Below are 19,835 nucleotides of genomic sequence, written 5' to 3' on the forward strand. Positions count from 1 at the left end.
ACTGAGTAAAGGATCAGGTGAGATGTATTGTGGGACCTGATTGGGGATAAATTAGCAATTGGACAAACACCCCAAGGGAGGTTACATAATCAAAGGCACTGGGCCTGACTACAACCATATGCTCTAACACCTTGCACAAGATAATATCTCCTGTGACCCCAGCATAGATATACAGCAGTAAGTATTTAATATAATACAACAAATGAATTTAGCAAACATTCAGCAGGCACATTAAAGGAATTGTTGCAGGATGATAGCCAGCAGTTGACAGGAATATTACTGTTACACATCAGTGCATACCACGTAGCAGCATATTGTATAACTGTTTACCATAAAACAGCCCACCACATAACTGCCCACTAAATAATGACCCAAGGTATCTTCATACGTGTGTTGTAACTTGGTATTAAAACAAAAAATAAACTCTTACAAAAGGCTGAGCTCATACATGCCCGTTAAAGCATGTTAGATCTGTGAGTAGAATTTTATACAACTATTCATTAATGTCTTGTGCCTTGTCTTTCATAGTGGGATAAGGCTTTATCAGTGGCTCCTGGTGTTTCTATGAAATACTGGAAAAAATTAATGCAAAGGTAAGTAACAAGTCAATAGTTACTAAATTATCTACTATATAAAGCTGTATGTGTGTATGTATGTCCGGGATTGGCATCTGCACCGTCGCAGCTACAGCCACAAAATTTTGCACAGTCACACGTCTGGACCCCGAGAGCGTCATAGGCTATGTTGTGAGGTGAAATTTTAACCCCGCGCGTTCCAATTCACCAAACAATTTTGCCCCTATCTACATAATGGGAAAAAATGAAAGGAAAAGTGTTGGAGGCAAATTGACAGCTGCCAAATGTGAACAAGGGGGACGTAAAGAGTGAGAGCGATGGCGCCAAAGAGTATATACCGTACAGTTGCTAAGGTGGGGCCCCGACATGGGATACTCACCACACACGGGGATATGAACACACACACAAAATGCGCCACACACTTCCACGTGCTTGAACACATATCACCCTCAGCACACATTTCACCACACATTCTCCAACCTCTCCACATAAAAGTCGAAACACAAAAGTCGCCGCTCAAAACTCGCCACGCGCAGAACTCGCCACATGCAAAAACTAGGCTCTTGCAAAACTCGCCACAAGTGCAAAACTCACCTCATGGAAAACTCGCCACACGCAAAACTTGCACATGCGGAAAAATTGCCACATGCACAAAAGTTGCAACACATGCAAAATTTCTTCACACAAAACTTGCACATACTCAAAAGGCACCACACAAAACTCGCCACGTGCAAAACTCGCCATGCGCAAAACTTGCTGCACACAAGTTGCTACACTAACCTGTCACATGCAACTCGACACACAAAAAGTTGCTACACGCATGTTGCCACACACAACTCGTCTCACAAAAGTCGCTACATACATGTCGCCACACGCAACTCAACACACACAACTTGACAAACGAAACTCGCCCTAAAACGCACACAAGTCTGGTCTTATCCTTCAAAAATAAAAATCTGATTAATAAGCAGACAAACTACAACAAATGTACCATAACGGAAATACGGCAGCTGTCAGTCACATGACCTGTCTATTATGTGTATGTGTGAGCTAATATATACTGCCAGGGGGAGGGCTTCCTGCTGGCTGGGGATTTATCAGGCTGCCAATTTAGCTTACAAATACTGAGGTAAAAATACTGAGCAAATAACGTGTGAACGAGGTCTAATACAGGAGGAGATGACACACCGGTATATACTATATACAGGAGAGATGACACACAGGTATATACTATATAGAGGAGGAGATGACATACAGTTACATATATATACAGGAGGAGATGACATACAGGTACATACTATATACAGGAGGAGATGACACACAGGTATATACTATATACAGGAGCAGATGACCTACAGGTATATACTATATACAGGAGGAGATGACATACAGGTATATACTATATATAGAAGGAGATGACATTCAGGTATATACTATATATAGGGGAGATGACACGCAGCAGGTATATAATATATACAGGGGAGATGACATACAGGTATATACTATATACAGGAGATGACATACAGATGTATACTATATATAAGGGAGATGACAAACGTATATACTGAGGTGATGAGGTGAAAATGAGAGGTGTGAGGTGAAAATGAAAAGGTGTGAGTGCAAAATGAGAGGAGTGAGGAAAAATAATGGAGTGATCAGAAAATGACAGATGTGAGGTTGAAATGACAAGTGTTAGGGGGGAATGAGAGGAGTGAGGGAGAAAATGAGAGGTGTGAGGGAGAAAATGAGAGATGTGATTGGGAAAATGAGAGGCGGGATGGGAAAATAAGAGAAGTGACGTGCTATAACTAACCACAGATATTTACTATGCCCAGGCAACGCCGGGCTCTTCAGCTAGTAAAGTCATATAAGTCATTTGGGGCAGAACTATACATAAAAAATGATGAAACGTAAAGATTGACTACAAATGTTGGAAAGACACACTGAAATACAATGTTGTATTACTGCTAATTAAAAAATCCTGAGGATATAACTTTGGTACATTCCCATTTATTTCTGAAGATATTGTACAGTCTATGAAAAAAAATGAATTGTTCCAATAACAATGAGCAGGACTGTATAAATAAATTTTCCCATTCCATACCTTCCTATACCTTCTTCTGCATAAAAAAATGACTATGTGAAAAGGCCACTAGACAATGTTCTGTGCTTGGACGTGTGAGTTTTGCCTAGAATAAGAATTTTTACAGCCGTATACGAGTTCAATGTCCTACTGGTTACTGCAGGCCTCTCAGGAGTTTTACAATTAAGTATCTGGATGAATGGGGGATGTGTTGGCTCAAGGGTCTCCAAACCATCGGTGCAACCTGTGCATACAAACAGGGTCCTAAGAGGTAAGGGGGGCCAATGCCACCTCCAAAATATGTGGAATTGGGCAATAAGATTCGTGATTGGACAGCAAAAGGCCATATATTGTGCAAGGCCCTCTTCTGTCTGTGTCCACCAGTGTGTTTCACATTTGCGTTGTTGGGCGCAGCGTCGTCGACGCAACCCAAAACGCATATACACAACGCATCGTTTTTTGACGCATGCGTTGTCCTAAAATAGTAAAGTACAGGAAATTTGGCGCAGGGAAAACGCTACATGTAGCGTCGGGTGCGCCCTGTCTGGTGCGCCCAAATGACGCATGCGTCGTACAACGCATGACAACCTATACCGGCGCATGTCCATGCGCCCCCCCCTGTTAAAGATAGGGGCGCATGACGCATGCGTCGGTATCCGTCGACGACGCTGCGCCCAACAACGCAAATGTGAATGTAGCGTTATTAAGGATATATAAATATATTAAAAGTCAAAATGACTTTATCTGGCAGTTAAAATAAAAATAAAATAATGACCTGTCAACATTAAATTGGAGAGTGAAAGAAGCCACCTTACAAATGCTGCCTTCCTGAGCTTGGGGCCTCATTATGATCTGATCTTCATCAGTGTTTGTGATATGATTTTTATCAGTGTTTTGGTAGCTTTTACCATCAGGGATTACACAGCTTCTTCTACACATTGATGTGTTGAAACCGAGCACTGATTGAACACTGATGCCATCCATGTGCTGCCCCTGATCTTTACATCCCTAAGACTTGTATGGGTAATTTTGATCCATGATTGAAATCGAAACTGTTCATGTCTCCGTGATATTTTTGTGGACAGTGTGTAAAAATGTTATCCCCCGATGTCTAGTGGCAACCTGAGGAGCACATTCTACAGAATATGTCTGACGTGTAACACTAAAGAGTACATTGTGCTTCATTTTAGAAGAGCAAGTCAGCTTATCGATGAGGAAAATGATGATGTGATTCCTTACTGTATAGCCACCGGTGATGTGAAGAAGCTTGTCAACTTCTTTACTTCCAGAGGGCAACTGAAAGAGGCTTTACTAGTGGCACAGGTATTAAATCTTCCATCTAATCTTCCATCCGTTTTTACTGGAAATAGACCTTTGCCATAGTATCTCACAATGAAGATGGCTTATCTGCTGTCCCATGAAGAGCTATAGCTAAAAAAAGCCTGTAATATTAAACATATTCTGTACCAAAACAATAAAACCTGAGTTCTCCTGCATCTGTGCAATGTCTCTTTAGAGCTGCTGTCCAGTTTCATTGCAAAATCTCCCAGGAACATAATCTGGTTTAAAATAGAAAAAAAAAATAAAAAATCACCTTTACTAACTAGGGTTGCCCTAATGCCACCTCTCTGTTCCTCCCTGCTGGTCTTTATTGACATAACTGCAGCAGTGACATCATTTCTATGAGATGTTGACCGCTGCAACCAATCATTGACATCAGCGTTCATTCCCGGTACACGACAGCTGTCTTAAAAGTCACTTTTTACTGATTAACTGGTGTATTTACTTCTAGGCAGCGTGTGAAGGAAATATTCTGTCCAGTCATGCTCCGGTCACTACTGTATCCCCAGCTGATGGCAACAACATAGAAGACTACAATGAGTAAGTGGTGAACGCCCAGTTATCTATCCTTCCTGGGAAATATATTAACATACTTGTCTTTTTTTATCTGTCTCTATTGTCTCTGCAGACTCCTTCATGGAGTCAGTGCGGAGCTGGCAGAGTGGTATTTCCAGGATGGTCGGGCCGTACTTGCCGCGTGCTGTCACTTGGCCGTAGATAACATTGAAGTAAGTTTTCACATTGTAGTTCTGATCCAGCACTATTTAGCACTGAGGAGCTAAATCTATGAAGTTGCTCTCTAGCTTCTCTGTAAGGATTCACATCTCATCAGCGAGCCATGTCATCAAGTAGAGATATAAAGTGGAGCACCAAATAAAGATACCCTACCCGGAACTCTGATATACGTATGTTTTCCAAATCACTCACTGTAATGATCAAATGATGCAAGTATAGGACAACAGCCCCAAAGTGAGCTTCCCCAAGACTCTTGCTGCCTGCATTGTACAACTAGGGGCTCATGCACATGTCTGAGCAGTACCGCATTTAATGGACTGACCACGGGTCTCCTGGACTGAGCATGACGGCTTCATATATTTCTATAAAGCTGTCACCCTTGTATCAGGAGACCTGTGGCTAGTCACTGCATGTTCAGACCATGTTTCACAGACATTCATCAGCCTTAAGGGAATATAGAGGCTAATGTAATGGCCTTGATGGTGGAATTTGGATTGTCAGTGCCGATTTTCATCACTTTTTATTACAAAAATAGTGCTGTCGGCAGTCCGAATTTTTCCTGTTTGAAACTCAGACCCCATTTATAGGTGAAAGACCCATTGGATCCTTCATTTAATAACATCGTTCCCTATGTATTGTATGTCCCAACTGGGTCACTCTTTAATTTTTGGCCTTTATCCAGTGATTTAAATATTAACATACAGTATCTATAATCTTAGACTGTAGAAAATTATTGGTAATTGCACTCATTGTGAATTTTGCATCTTACCTGGGATGGCTACCACCTAACTAATCACTGAAATGTCTGTCCAAGCATGGTGCGACTTGTATGGACATAAAATACTAAAATACTTCTCACTCTCTCCTTATGACATCTCGGGAGGGGGAGTGCAGTCTCGGATCTGCTTTTAGAGGCCACAAAGTGGTTGATAGAAGGTCATTGAGATTAGTGCAATTACTACAAAATAATTTTATGGTTCTCCCTTCAATTATTAAGGCTTTGGAAATTACCTAGAAAAGCATCTAACTGTACATTATATCATACATATTTTAGAAGTTCCAAGTTTTGCATCATTTTGCTATATTCAAGAAAAAAAGAAGAATTTGCCACAGTCCAAAGTAGCTTAAAAAAGTGGGTTGTGTATTCACCAACACAAGACTTCCCTAATTAAAGAGTTAGGCTAGGGCTATACAGCGACACTCGAATCGCAGCGATACGTTGCAACTATGGATGTAATGACTTTCTGTGGTACTGTGTTGTGACCTGCAGTACTGACTGTGAGTTGCAAATGTTTCCAGATGTATTGGATTTTCTGTCGTTGATCACAAGTCGCATGTTACACACTTGCCTTAGACTTCAATGCACGTCACCTGCGACACGCGATTTATTTGCAACTTGGCTGATTTATTTAAAAGAAAATCAAAAATTTGTAAAATAGTCTCAAGACAGCAAGTCACACAAATGTGATTGTTGCTTGACTTTTCAAAGAATTGTGACCCATGTCGCCGTGTAGCCCTTGCCTTACCTGGCTCAATGGGTCCACAGATTTTGAATACTTTCCATTATCCCCGATCTTAATAAATACCAATAATTTAGAATTTTCTGTTAAGTCCTTTGGGGTACATGGTATCTGGCTTATGAATTGAGTCCCTCCTTGTCATCTCTCACTTTGCACAGCGCCATCCCTATCAATAAACGTGAACCTCATCTCGGCCATGTTATATCTATGCTTTACAAAATGGTCAGGGACCAGTAACTCATCCAGTGTCTTCCTTACTTTATTGGTGCTGAATCAGTCAGTACCTACATAGAGGAGGCCACATGGATATGGTAAGACACCACATAATCTGATTGACTTTACTGGAAATCTTCCATCTGTCCTTGGATGGACTAAGAATCCCCTTTTCGTTCTAGTACAATAACAGCAGATGAGGCTGAGAAAATATCCTTTTCCTCACCTTCGGACTTGTCAGACCCCACATCTGCTCCCACCAACCGTCTTTTAGGATTCTTTTTTTTTGTTGTCAATAAGACCTCAGTGAGACACCTGGTTTTCAGGGACCCCAGAAACATCTCACCCAATTGACAGTTTCATTTATATCTGAGATTTTATCCCTTGTGTGCACAGATGGAATACATCCAATTATCTCGTCTTTCTTCATTGGTTGTAGGCTATTTGGTTTTAGGACCTTTCAATTTTCATTCACATAGGCCGATTCATCATTTATTCAGGTTTTCTAGAATAAACCAACAAATTTTGCAACAAAAATTCTTTGCATTAGTGGTTGTGCTGTTACTCTGTATTTATTTGCTTTATTCAAGCTAGCCATGGCCAACCTCATCCGTGGAAACGAGTTAGAACTGGCAGTATGCGTGGGCACAGTCATTGGAGAGGGTGCAACGCAGGCAACTCAATATGCACTGGAGCTCCTGGCAAGAAAATGCATGACCGTAACCACATGGTACGTACAGATTATAGGCAAAGTGCTTATACATTTACTTGTATTTTCTTTTTCTGTTAGTTAAAAAAAGAAAAGAAAAGAGAAAATCTGTTAATTCTGAGATTGCTGGAAGGGCAGGTCCACATGACTGGTTTTCACAGATAGCACTCATACTCTTGTTATTCTATGGAGCTGTGCACATGTACAATTTTTTTCCTTGGACTGCGTGATCTGAGGAAAAAATCTGTGAACTGTCCTGTTTTGATCCAGGTGTCTTTTATTTATTTTTTTCTCTCCACCTCCAAGAAAAATGGATCCCTCTCTGATTATGTTCTGATTAGCAGGCCACATTCACACATTCAGTATTTGGTCAGTATTTTACCTCAGTATTTGTAAGCCAAAACACGAGTGGAACAGTCAGAGGAAAACTATAGTAGAAACATATGCACCACTTCAGTATTTATCACTACTCCTGGTTTTGGCTTACAAATACTGAGGTAAATACTGACCAAAGACTGCTAGTGTGACGGCAGCCTAATAAGACCCTTTTTCTAGGATCAAGATTCCATCTGATTTTTACATACCCATGTCCCTGAAAACCCGACATTTCATGTGCCGCGTACAGTAGTAGCGTGACACGTTAGAATAGATATATACACACACAGAATAGATATAAACATGTCAGTCACACATATAATTATTACAGCGCTTGTTTAGCTTACTGTACGTGTATTTAATTACTAAATTATTTTTTGTCAAAAATGGCGTGAGTTCTAAAAGTATCAGCTCTCAGCCGTCCGGAAAAAGGCACATCCATATCAACTGAAAATATGTCTTATATTCTAGGTTCTTCAAAGTAGCCACCTTTTGCTTTGATGACTGCTTTGCACACTCTTGCCATTCTCTTGATGACCTTCAAGAGGTAGTAACCGGAAATGGTCTTCCAACAATCTTGAAGGAGTTCCCAGAGATGCTTAGCACTTGTTGGCCCTTTTGCCTTCACTCTGAGGTCCAGCTCACCCCAAACCATCTCGATTGGGGTCATCTGGCTTAGCACCTCATCACTCTCCTTCTTGGTCAAATAGCCCTTACACAGCCTGGAGGTGTGTTTGGGGTCATTGTCAGAAGCAGAGGTGACTCTTGGTCTTCTTTTCCTGGGGCGGTCCTCATGTGAGCCAGCTTCTTTGTAGCGCTTAATGGTTTTTGCCACTGCACTTGGGGACACTTTCAAAGTTTTCCCAATTTTTCGGACTGACTGACCTTCATTTCTTAAAGTAATGATGGCCACTCGTTTTTCTTTACTTAGCTGCTTTTTTCTTACCATAACACAAATTCTAACAGTCTATTCAATAGGACTATCAGCTGTATATCCACCAGACTTCTGCACAACACAACTGATGGTCCCAACCCCATTTATAAGGCAAGAAATCCCACTTATCAAACCTGACAGGGCACACCTGTGAAGAGAAAACCATTCCCGGAGACTACCTCTTGATGCTAACCAAGAGAATGCCAAGAGTGTGCAAAGCAGTCATCAAATCAAAAGGTGGCTACTTTGAAGAACCCAGAATATAAGACATAATTCAGTTGTTTCACACTTCACACGTGTTAATTCATAGTTTTGATGCCTTCAGTGTGAATTTATAATTTTCATAGTTCTGAAAATACAGAAAAATCTTTAAATGAGAAAGTGTGTCCAAACTTTTGGTCTGTACTGTATATCTCAATCACATATTTATATCTATCTGTTCTGAATCAAAATCCACATAAAAACACTTCACACACTCTCAGAATAGACTTTCTTTTGATTAGCAATGAGAAAACTGCAAAATGCACATGATGCAGTTTTTTCCATTTGTTTTTGTTTCCCATTTGTTTTTTCAGCATAGGCAAAGAAGTAACACGTTAACACTCGATTCGGTTCTCCGAATTTGATCACTCATTAATAAACAGTAAAAATGCCTCACACACAAAAAATTGTTTGTTTTATATGGTTTTTGGACATTAATTTTTCTAGCTGAAAACCCCACGCATAAAACTTTGTAACCAAATTCTTAGTGGTTTGTTCATACAGGGATGTCGAATTTTTTTTTTTTTTTGGCTGTGCCATGCGTACTATAGTTGTTTCCCATTGAAGTATAAAGAAAGCCTATTCAAAGAGTAGAGTTGACGCTTTTATATGTGAATTTGAGAGCTGAATCCTCTCGAAATGCAAAATGTCCTATACGACAAAATGACAAGTGTGGACTGTGTTTAATTATTGCCTCCTGTCACATCTTGTAATGTTATATCTTCCCTTCAGCTTTCCATCTCCAGGATACAGGTATACACATTGTCACTTCTGCTATATCTGCTAATGAACGCGAAGGCTGGGGCTACATGGGGACATGTGTGAAGCGACACTGAAATCTCAGTATCACTTCTAATGATTTCCTGTGGTGTCACGTTGCGAACTCCTACGACTACGATAGTCGCAATTTGGATATTCTGTAACTGGTCGCAAGTCACTTGCACCTCATTTGCCAGAGACTTTAATACAAGTCACATTCAGGTGCAACTTAATTGGGAATTGGCCTTTTCTATTACAACAAAATCACAGTTTTGAAATAGTCACCGACAAGTTGCACAAATGTTTTTTGATGGGGCGACATGTCTGAGAATTGCTGTTGCTTGACACGTTGCCATGTAGCCCAAACCTAGGACATACTGTAGTGTAGATGAGGCCAGACCCATAACCAGTTCATGTATCATGGTGCTCATGTTCATTAATCTCCATATAACCAACCTGCACATGACACCTAGGCCAGCTTCCCAAGTCTGAGTTTGACGATCCTATAGATACGGAAATGATCCAACCCGGCAATGGCGGTCTGTGCACAGACCTTGTTCTGTCAGGTTCATGCAAATGTTTCTCATCTTTGTCCTCATCACATTAAACATGATACCTGTGATACGTTTATGCCATCATTTCCCCTTATTAAATGTCCCCAGCATGATACCTGTTTATTTATGGATATTTCAGCTTTGATTGGTGGAAGCTTGAACTTGTTTCTATGTAAAATGACAGAAATGCAAATGAATCATGAATCCCAAAATCAGACTTTCTGGATTCTCATCTTCCCCCAACAATCATTTGTCCAGGGCCTCCATATACAGTAGACTCGACGTTACTCTACTGTGTATGGAGGCTTTGAGCTTTAACCAATTAATGGCCGGGCCAATTTTTTTAAAATCTGACCAGTGTCACTATATGTAGTAATACAGGTGCTTCTCACAAAATTAGAATATCAAAAAGTTAATTTTTTTTCAGTTCTTCAATACAAAAAGTGAAACTCACATATTTATATAGAATCATTACAAGCAGAGTGATCTATTTCAAGTGTTTATTTCTGCTAATGTTGATGATTATGACTAACAGCCAATGAAAAACCAAAAGTCATTATCTCAGTAAATTAGAATAATTAACAAAAAACACCTGCAAAGGCTTCCTTAGTGTTTAAAAAGGGCCCTTAGTCTGTTTCAGTAGGCTCCACAATCATGGGGAAGACTGTTGACTTGACAGATGTCCAGAAGGCAGTCAATGAACACCAGGGCTGTGGAGTCGGGAGTCGTGGAGTTGGAGTTACTTTTGGTTGGAGTCGGAGTCAGTAGAAATGTACCGACTCCGAGTCCAGCTTTAAAAAAAATTTATTAACATTTCATAAATGAACTTTCATATGAATTTTATAAATGTTACTCAAATATATATGTTCTATCAAACTATGAACAACAGTGATAAGCAGCTCTGCTGGAGATACAGACATTTCTTAAGGTACCTTCACACTGAACAACTTTCCAACGATCACGACCAGCGATACAACCTGGCCGTGATCGTTGGTAAGTCGTTGTGTGGTCGCTGGGGTGCTGTCACACAGACAGCTCTCTCCAGCGACCAACGATCAGGGGAACGACTTTGGCATCGTTGAAACTGTCTTCAATGATGCCGAAGTCCCCTTGCAGCACCCGGGTAACCAGGGTAAACATCGGGTTACTAAGTGCAGGGCCGCGCTTAGTAACCCAATATTTACCCTGGTTACCATTGTAAAAGTAAAAAAAAAACACTACATACTCACATTCTGATGTCTGTCACGTCCCCCGCCAGCGTCCACAGGGTTAAAACTGCTTTCGGCAGGAGGGCTGCTAATGCACGCGCTGCTGTCGAGAGTTTCCCTGCACTGACTGTCAGCGCCGGCAGTAACAGTGGTGACGTCACCGCTGTGCTCTGCTTTACGGCCGGCGCTGACACAATGCAGGGAAACTCTCGGCCGGAGCTCGTGCATTAACAGCGCTCCTGCTGAAAGCAGTTTTAACCCTGTGGACGCCGGGGGACGTGACAGACATCGGAATGTAAGTATGTACTGTTTTTTTTTTTTTTTACTTTTACAATGGTAACCAGGGTAAATATCGGGTTACTAAGCGCGGCCCTGCGCTTAGTAACCCGATATTTACCCTGGTTACAAGTGAACACATCGCTGGATCGGCGTCACACACGCCGATCCAGCGCTGACAGCAGGTGATCAGCGACCAAAAAGTGGTCCTGTTCATTCCCCAACGACCAACGATCTCCCAGCAGGGACTGATCGTTGGTCGCTGTCACACATAACGAGATCGTTAGCGGGATCGTTGCTACGTCACCAAAAGCGTGACGTTGCAACGATATCGTTATGTGTGACGGTACCTTTACTTTTTGTGTGTCACTATTCTCCACTGCCCTTATCTAATCTTATACTTGGTTAACCTCATGCTGCCCCAACCCCCCTACTTACAATGTATGAAACTGAAAGTGAAAATGAAAATCAAAGAACACAGCCAGTACATTTCAGCAAAATTTTTCATGTGCACTAAAAGAAATTTAGAAATTTGACCGTTCATCAAAAATAACAGTGCAACAAGCGATTCCTCTGTATCCTGACATTGTCAGAGATGTTGCCCGAGTGGTTACTGCTGTGACACCAACCCAAGTTAGTGTAGAGAGGTTGTTCTCTGCTCTCAAAATAATTAGATCAGATTTGAGGGCATCCATGAAGGAGGATCTGACAGAGGCAATACTTTTTCTGAGGACAAATTTATAGATTTCTTCTTATTAACTGCATAACAGTGTTTATTGCATATTTACTTACAAGAGTTTAGAAAAGTTTATAAAAGTTATTTTCTATATTCTAATTGTATTCTAATAAATATAGTTTTTGCTCTAAGTGGTCTGATTACTTATATGATGGTGAGAAACTGAATAAGCACGATGTTAATATTTGACAACAGTAAATTTATTGTTACGAATTGGCCATTTATGAAGGAGCTGGAGAATTCTCCAGCAGGATTTGGCACCTGTCCACACTGCCAAAAGTATCAATACCCGGTTTAACAACAACAGTATCACTGTGCTTGATTGGCCAGCAAACTCGCCTGACCTTAACCCCATAGAGAATCTATGAGACACCAGACCCAACAATGCAGACGAGCTGAAGGCTGCTATTAAAGCAACCTGGGCTTCCATAACACCTCAGCAGTGCCACAGGCTGATCGCATCCATGCCACGCCGTATTGATGCAGTAATTGATGCAAAATGAGCCCCGACCAAGAATTAAGTTACTGAACATACAATTCAGTATGCCAACATTTCGGATTTTAAAATCATTTTTCAAGCTTGTGTTATAACGTACTCTAATTTACTGAGATAATGACTTTTGGGTTTTCATTGGCTGTAAGCCATAATCATCAACATTAACAGAAATAAACACTTGAAATGGATCACTCTGTGTGTAATGACGCTATAAGAGATTCACTATTTGTATTGAAGAACTGAAATAAATTACCTTTTCTCCTTCGCCTCATTGGGGGACACAGACCGTGGGTGTATGCTGCTGCCAATAGGAGGCTGACACTAAGTGATACAAAAAAAGTGATCTCCTCCCCTGCAGTATACACCCTCCTGCTGGCTCTCAGCTAACCAGTTCTTGCTTAGTGTCTGTAGGAGGCACATGGGTCTGTTTCAGACCCCAACGTTTTTATTTTATTGTTTACTTTTCTGTAAATTTTTATTTTTTAATTAACGGAGTGAAGGGGGCGACGGTTCCTTTCAAGGTTCCGATCTTCCCCGAACCATCAACAGGCGAGCACGGCGAGTATACCTCCCCGTACCCTCTCCTGCGACGTGGGAAGCCATGCCTGAGCTCACTTCAGGGGCGACGGTTCCTTTCATGGTCCGATCTCCCCACACCAGCAGCAGGCGACCACATGGAGTGTCGCCTCCATGTATCCTCTCCTGGAGCCAGGCCTAATGCCGGACAACTGGCCCTGTCCACCCGGACTGAACTCCGTGGCTGTACAGAGGCCCCTCTCTATGGCGTCCGAGCAGCCCCCACTGTCCCACCACTGTGAAAGCGGATGGCACAAGGAGGCGGACGGGTCCTCTCCACCTCCCTAACAAACGGATGATGGATTGAGGCTTATCCCTGCACCGTCCACGCTGCACAGAACAGCGCTGAAACCCCCATCCGCGGCGGCTCCATGCCGGGACGCGCACCAATGGTGAGTGGATCCATCTTCAGTGGGATATCCACATGCTGACAAGGCAGCCCCAGCCACTTCCCTGTGGCCCACCTCTCTGAGGTAACGCTCTGGATGGCTGCAAAAATTTAGCCCCTGGCTTCGGCCGATTTGTAGGCTGCATCCTGGAAGTCTTGCCTGGAACGACCCACTGGTAACGTCCGCCGGCTACAGAAATTTAGGCCCCGGCTTAGGCCTATTCAACATCGTGTCTGTGGCTCCGCCCCCCAAATTGGCGCTTCTCGCTCTCTGCGAGATTTTATCAACTCTGCAGCTCCCGGTGGCCATCTTGGTCCACCCGGCCAGCTCACACTGGGGTGACAGTATTTTTGCATTAAAGGGGCACATCGACTCTACATCAGTACCCGGGTAAGGAAGTACCTGGTCTTAAAGGCACATGACCAGTATTCCCTGGTCTTAAAGGCATATGGCCAGTATTCCCAGTCTTAAAGGCATATGGCCAGTATTCCCAGTCTTAAAGGCACATGACCAGTATTTCCTGGTCTTAAAGGTGCATGACCAGTATTCTCTGGTCTTAAAGGTGCATGACCAGTATTCCCTGGTCTTAAAGGCGCATGACCAGTATTCTCTGGTCTTAAAGGTGCATGACCAGTATTCCCTGGTCTTAAAGGCGCATGACCAGTATTCCCTGGTCTTAAAGGCGCACGACCAGTATTCTCTGGTCTTAAAGGTGCACGACCAGTATTCTCTGGTCTTAAAGGTGCACGACCAGTATTCTCTGGTCTTAAAGGTGCACGACCAGTATTCTCTGGTCTTAAAGGTGCATGACCAGTATTCTCTGGTCTTAAAGGTGCATGACCAGTATTCTCTGGTCTTAAAGGTGCATGACCAGTATTCTCTGGTCTTAAAGGTGCATGACCAGTATTCCCTGGTCTTAAAGGTGCATGACCAGTATTCCCTGGTCTTAAAGGTGCATGACCAGTATTCCCTGGTCTTAAAGGTGCATGACCAGTATTCCCTGGTCTTAAAGGTGCATGACCAGTATTCCTTGGTCTTAAAGGTGCATGACCAGTATTTCCTGGTCTTAAAGGTGCATGACCAGTATTCCCTGGTCTTAAAGGTGCATGACCAGTATTCCCTGGTCTTGAAGGTGCATGACCAGTATTCCTTGGTCTTAAAGGCGCATGGCCAGTATTCTCTGGTCTTAAAGGCGCATGACCAGTATTCCCTGGTCTTAAAGGCGCATGACCTGTATTCCCCGGTCTTAAAGGCGCATGGCCAGTATTCCCCGATCTTAAAGGCGCATGACCAGTATTCCCTGGTCTTAAAGGCGCATGACCAGTATTCTCTGTTCTTAAAGGCGTATGACCAGTATTTCCTGGTCTTAAAGGTGCATGACCAGTATTCCCTGGTCTTAAAGGCGCTTGATCAGTCCGAGGAGCCCTCCGCCGCCGACCCCAGCTTTATCCTCTAGTTCCCCTCAGTGGACTTCTTCACTGACCAATCCATGGTTCTCTGACCAAGAGATTGAATCCCTCTGGGTACCCTCTGTGTTTGGAGTGCTCGCAGGACCAATATACATGGTCCCTATCCTACATGGGAGCCGTCGGCTAGCAGGGGCCGCAAGTATTCTAGAAACGTGCAGGCGTCTAGAAACATACAGGCATCTAGAAAACGGATGTTTTTCATTTCCTGCTCCCTCACCAATGATTTGATGACAACAAGGCTCTGAATATGGATTGGATATTGCCTGAGCTTGCCAGAGCTTCAGAGACTAAACTCCCTCGAGAGCATTTGCCATTCAATTCGGATAAGCGATTCACTGGACAGAAGCCTCTACGTGGGATGCCATGCCTGGCCTGTTTTTTAAGGGCGACGGGTCCTTTAAAGGGCACCGATCTCCCCACACCATCAACAGACGAGCACACGGAGTGTCGTCTCCATGTTTCCTCTTCTGCATCCAGGCCTAATGCCAGACAACCTGTCCTGTCCACCTGGAGACCTGTACTCTGTGGACATATAGAGGCACCCTTTTTGGCATACAAGCTCCCCCCTCTGCATCACCACTATTTAGTGGATGATGCAAGAAGGCGGACAATTCCTCTCCACTTCCCTGTTAAGAGGTTGATGGATCGAGGGTTCCTAATTTTTATCTCTGCACCGTGAAAAGAGGAGATGGCAAGAGACTATGACCTGCTGGATGCAGCCGCACATTCTGCCACGGGGCAGATTAACCGGGTAGAATCTCCTGTGGTATGCCTACCAGTATCCCTACCTGATGGGTCATCAATTAAAAATACCACGGACTGTCAGATAGCAAATCTGGTTCGTTCCGTCTTGCGGCTTCGGGTCCAGCGCTCTATCCTCCCTAGCGGCCGCATGGATTGCTAGAGCAATAGTCTCCTGGCTGGAGACCTTAACTACCTTGATTCACACCAGCAACAACTGGCCAATCAAATCCTTTGAGCGGGAGACTGACAAAGGATTGTATAAGGATTGTCCAGCACAGTCTAGATCTAAGGGATCTTGGTTCCAAACAGGGGAACGAAAAGTAAGATCGACCCTGGACCTCAAACTTCTAACAACCTTTGACATGGTCCTCCTTCTTTGGATGGAGTTCCTCCGCTCAGCCATTACTTCAACAGAAAAAGGTGCAGTTTCCGGCATCCATCGACATTCGGGTTGCTTGCCCTCTGCAAAAATTCCTTCGCCTTTCCATTCGTCAGCAGCATTTTCAAGTCACAACCTTGTCCTTTGGCCTTGCTTCCGCACCCAGAGTGTTCGCTCGGGTCATGGCGGATGTCATGTTTCTCTTGCACTCTAGAGGCGAGCTCGTCCAGCCCTGTTTGGTCTGTCTAGCCGCCCTTCCAGGACTACGCTGAGTCGTCTATATCTCTTGCGATACCTTCTCTCCTGGGCTGGCAGCTACACTTAGACAAGTTCTCCTCATTTCCAGCCCAGCAGATATCCTTTTTGAGGATGATCCTGCACACTTCTAGAAGGATGGTAATTCTTCCTCGAGACAAGGTCATGGCCCTTCAACAGGGAGCTCGCGCAAGGAGAGTTCTGAGGACGTGATTACTCACCCCCTCATTTCATTCGATTTGCTAAGAGAGTTCTGAGGAAAAATGGTGACGACAATGGAAGCGGTTTCCTTCGCTCGGCTCGTTTTCAGCAAGTCAAACAGACTTTCAGACAATAGTCTCTGAGCTCCTTCTTCATCCAGGGCCTTTCTCCCGGTTCAGTGGTTATTAGTAACTACCAATGCCAGTCTTCTCCCCATCAATGTTCTGGAGATCCGAACGGTAGTCTTACAGCAGGTCCACTGCCTTCTGGCGGGTCACCCTATCCGAGTCAATTGGATAATGCCACGGCGGTGCCTTACGTCAGTCATCTAGCAGGTACCCACGGTCAGGCGCCATGACCGAGGTACCTCACTTTCTCTGATGGGCCGAAGTCTATTATTCGGTGATCTCGGCAGTATATATCCCAGAAGTAGAACTCTGAACGGCAAACAAATTCAGCCGTCAGGGTTCCGCCTCAAGTCAGTGGGAACTTCACCCCGAAGTCTTCCATCAGATCTGTCCTTACTGGAGCTCTCCAGTTGTAGGTGGGATGACATCCAGACTGAAGGCTAATGTACTCGAGTTCGTGGTTCGGCCTCGAGATCCAAGAGCAATCGCTCTCCATGCTCTGGTTCTGCCGTGGTACCAGTTTCCATAACTCCCCTTCCACTGCTTCCGAAAGCCTTTCGGAAGCAGAAAGGGGCCCCAGTGATCCTCAGAGATCCGCACTGACCACGTCCGTTTTTTGTTTGCGGAGCTAGTATCTTCTCGCCTTATCGCAGCACAACTGCAAGTAGGGACTTTCTCACAGGGAGTTTTCACACGTAGTTCTTCCCTATCGCATACCGTTAGATCATTGGGACCTTATTATTCCTAGGAGCCTTACAGTAGGCTCCTTTTTCATTCGGGCAGACTTTACTATCAGGGAAAGTCGTCCCGTTCTGCTCTGCGATATTCTCACTCTGACGAGTCTTCGGAGCTAGCTTCTCTGCTCTTTCAGACTTTTTTCCCTTTTTACCAAGGTTGTCCTCAGGCCATCTCCATCCCTTGTTACCAAGGTGGTACTGTATTACCACTGTTATGAGGGCATAGTTCTTCCCTCATCTCTTTTGTCTCCAGTCCACAAAATGGAATAAGATCCCCCATATTCTGGACGAAGTGAGTGCTCTGAGTAGGTACGTCTTGAGGACGGCGTCCTTCTGAAGGTTGGACGTTTTATTTGGGCTTCCTGACGGTAGAGGAAGGCTTCCTGACATTTTCAGGAAGGGTTTAGCCGTTTCATCGACCATGATAACATGGTGAATTCTTTTCACCATCCAGGAGTCCTTACGTGCTAGATGTCAGCCTATCTTCCTGTCTATCAAGGGTTCTAGGCACTAGGCGTCAGCAAGGCACGCCTGCAAGCTTGCGGATTCGTCCAGTCCGCATGCATTCTTGAAGCACTATAATTCCCACACTTCCACAGATGTGAGTCTGGGCAGGCGGACTTTGCAAGCCGCGGTGGCGCACTTGTAAGTAGCGGTTACACCAGGCCTGATCTATTGTTGTCCCCACCCAGGGACTGCTTTGGGACGTCCCACGGTCTGTGTCCCCCAATGAGGCGAAGAGAAATAGGGATTTTTGTGTACTCACTGTAAAATCCTTTTCTCCGAGCCATTCATTGGGGGACACAGCTCCCACCCTGTTATTAGCTTATGCTTGTTTTTTAGAATATGACATGCTATACGCTCATATATTGTTATTGATCTCCTACTGCTTTTGCACCGAACTGGTTAGCTGAGAGCCAGCAGGAGGGTGTATACTGCAGGGGAGGAGCTAACTTTTTTTGTATCACTTAGTGTCAGCCTCCTATTGGCAGCAGCATACACCCACGGTCTGTGTCCCCCAATGAATGGCTCGGAGAAAAGGATTTTACAGTGAGTACACAAAAATCCCTATTTTGATGATATTCCAATTTTGTGAGAAGCACATTTAACTCTAGAATGCTTCAACATACCACATTGATTTTAAGATTGTTTTTTGTGATGCATCATACTTTATGAAAATTATACAGTTAGGTTTAAATGTTTTGCCTTTATTTAAAAAAATATCAGAAATTTGGCAAAATATTAAAAAAAATTGCGGTTTTCAAACTTTGAATGATTATCCCTTTAATCCAGATAGTCATACCGCACAAAAGCATTAAGAAATTAAATTTCCCTCATGTCTGCTTTATATCGGCACCATTTGTAAAATGTTGTTTCATTTTGCTAGCATTTTAGAAGGTTTAAAAATGTAGGAGTAATTTTTGATTTTTTTCAAGGAAATTTACAAAACTTATTTTTTTAGGGACCTGTACAGTTTTGAAGTCACTTTGGGGGTCCTATATATTGGAACCCCCCCCCAAAAGTTATACCATTTTAAAAACCACACCCCTCAACGTATTCAAAATTACTTTCAGGTAGTCCATTAACCCTTCAGGTGCTTGTCAGGAATTAATTCAAAGTGACATTACGGGAATTAAAAAGTTTAATTTTTGAACAGGCCGCTATAGCTGGCAGACTCTAAGGCCACTATTTGGCCATGACCTGCCTTTGCAAACATCAGGACCACACAATCATGATCTCAGGGTGCTGATGGGGTTAAAGAGGGAGCCCCCACACTCTGTTAACCATCTAGATGCTGTAGTCACTACTAACAGAAGCATCTCAGGGATTAAATGACCATCGTCGGTGCCAACACTGATCATGGCTGATGCAGCAAGTTTTCAGCTATAGTGTACAGCTGACAGCTACAAAATTATCACCCATCTGGCAATGCTATTCTCTTGGATCTCAGGTCAGTAAAAAGACAAATTTGTGGTCACTATGGGGTTAAGGATGTGTTTTTTGCCACAATCATATAATTTTGCCGCAACATGTGAACGCAGCTGTAGGTTATGAAAATGGATAGAGAGAATCTGTCACCTGGTTTATTCTGCCCCATCTGAGGGAAGCACAAAGTAGAGACGAAGATCCTAATTCGTGACTATATTTTTTCTTGTAGAGCGGTAAAAGTGGTTCCAGTTTA

General features: G+C 43.4%; 1 protein-coding gene across 9 annotated transcripts in view; it reads left to right on the forward strand.

Annotated features, from left to right (window-relative positions):
- WDR17 (WD repeat domain 17) overlaps positions 1–19,835 on the forward strand; it is a 174,415-nt gene that overhangs the window by 131,283 nt on the left and 23,297 nt on the right. For 5 of the 9 annotated variants that reach the window (XR_011316989.1, XM_069744255.1, XM_069744260.1 and 2 more), the window contains 6 exons: positions 529–593; positions 3,849–3,981; positions 4,451–4,539; positions 4,628–4,727; positions 7,058–7,197; positions 9,479–9,499. Coding sequence is in view for 8 of the 9 variants with exons in the window: in XM_069744255.1 (XP_069600356.1) it covers positions 529–593; positions 3,849–3,981; positions 4,451–4,539; positions 4,628–4,727; positions 7,058–7,197; positions 9,479–9,499 (548 nt within the window). In the remaining variant the exon portion in view is untranslated. The remainder of the gene's footprint in view (positions 1–528; positions 594–3,848; positions 3,982–4,450; positions 4,540–4,627; positions 4,728–7,057; positions 7,198–9,478; positions 9,500–19,835) is intronic. The other 4 variants (XM_069744256.1, XM_069744257.1, XM_069744259.1 and 1 more) reach the window with 1 other exon arrangement.

This window comes from Ranitomeya imitator, chromosome 1, assembly GCF_032444005.1.
Source record: "Ranitomeya imitator isolate aRanImi1 chromosome 1, aRanImi1.pri, whole genome shotgun sequence".
Classification (NCBI taxonomy): domain Eukaryota; kingdom Metazoa; phylum Chordata; class Amphibia; order Anura; family Dendrobatidae; genus Ranitomeya; species Ranitomeya imitator.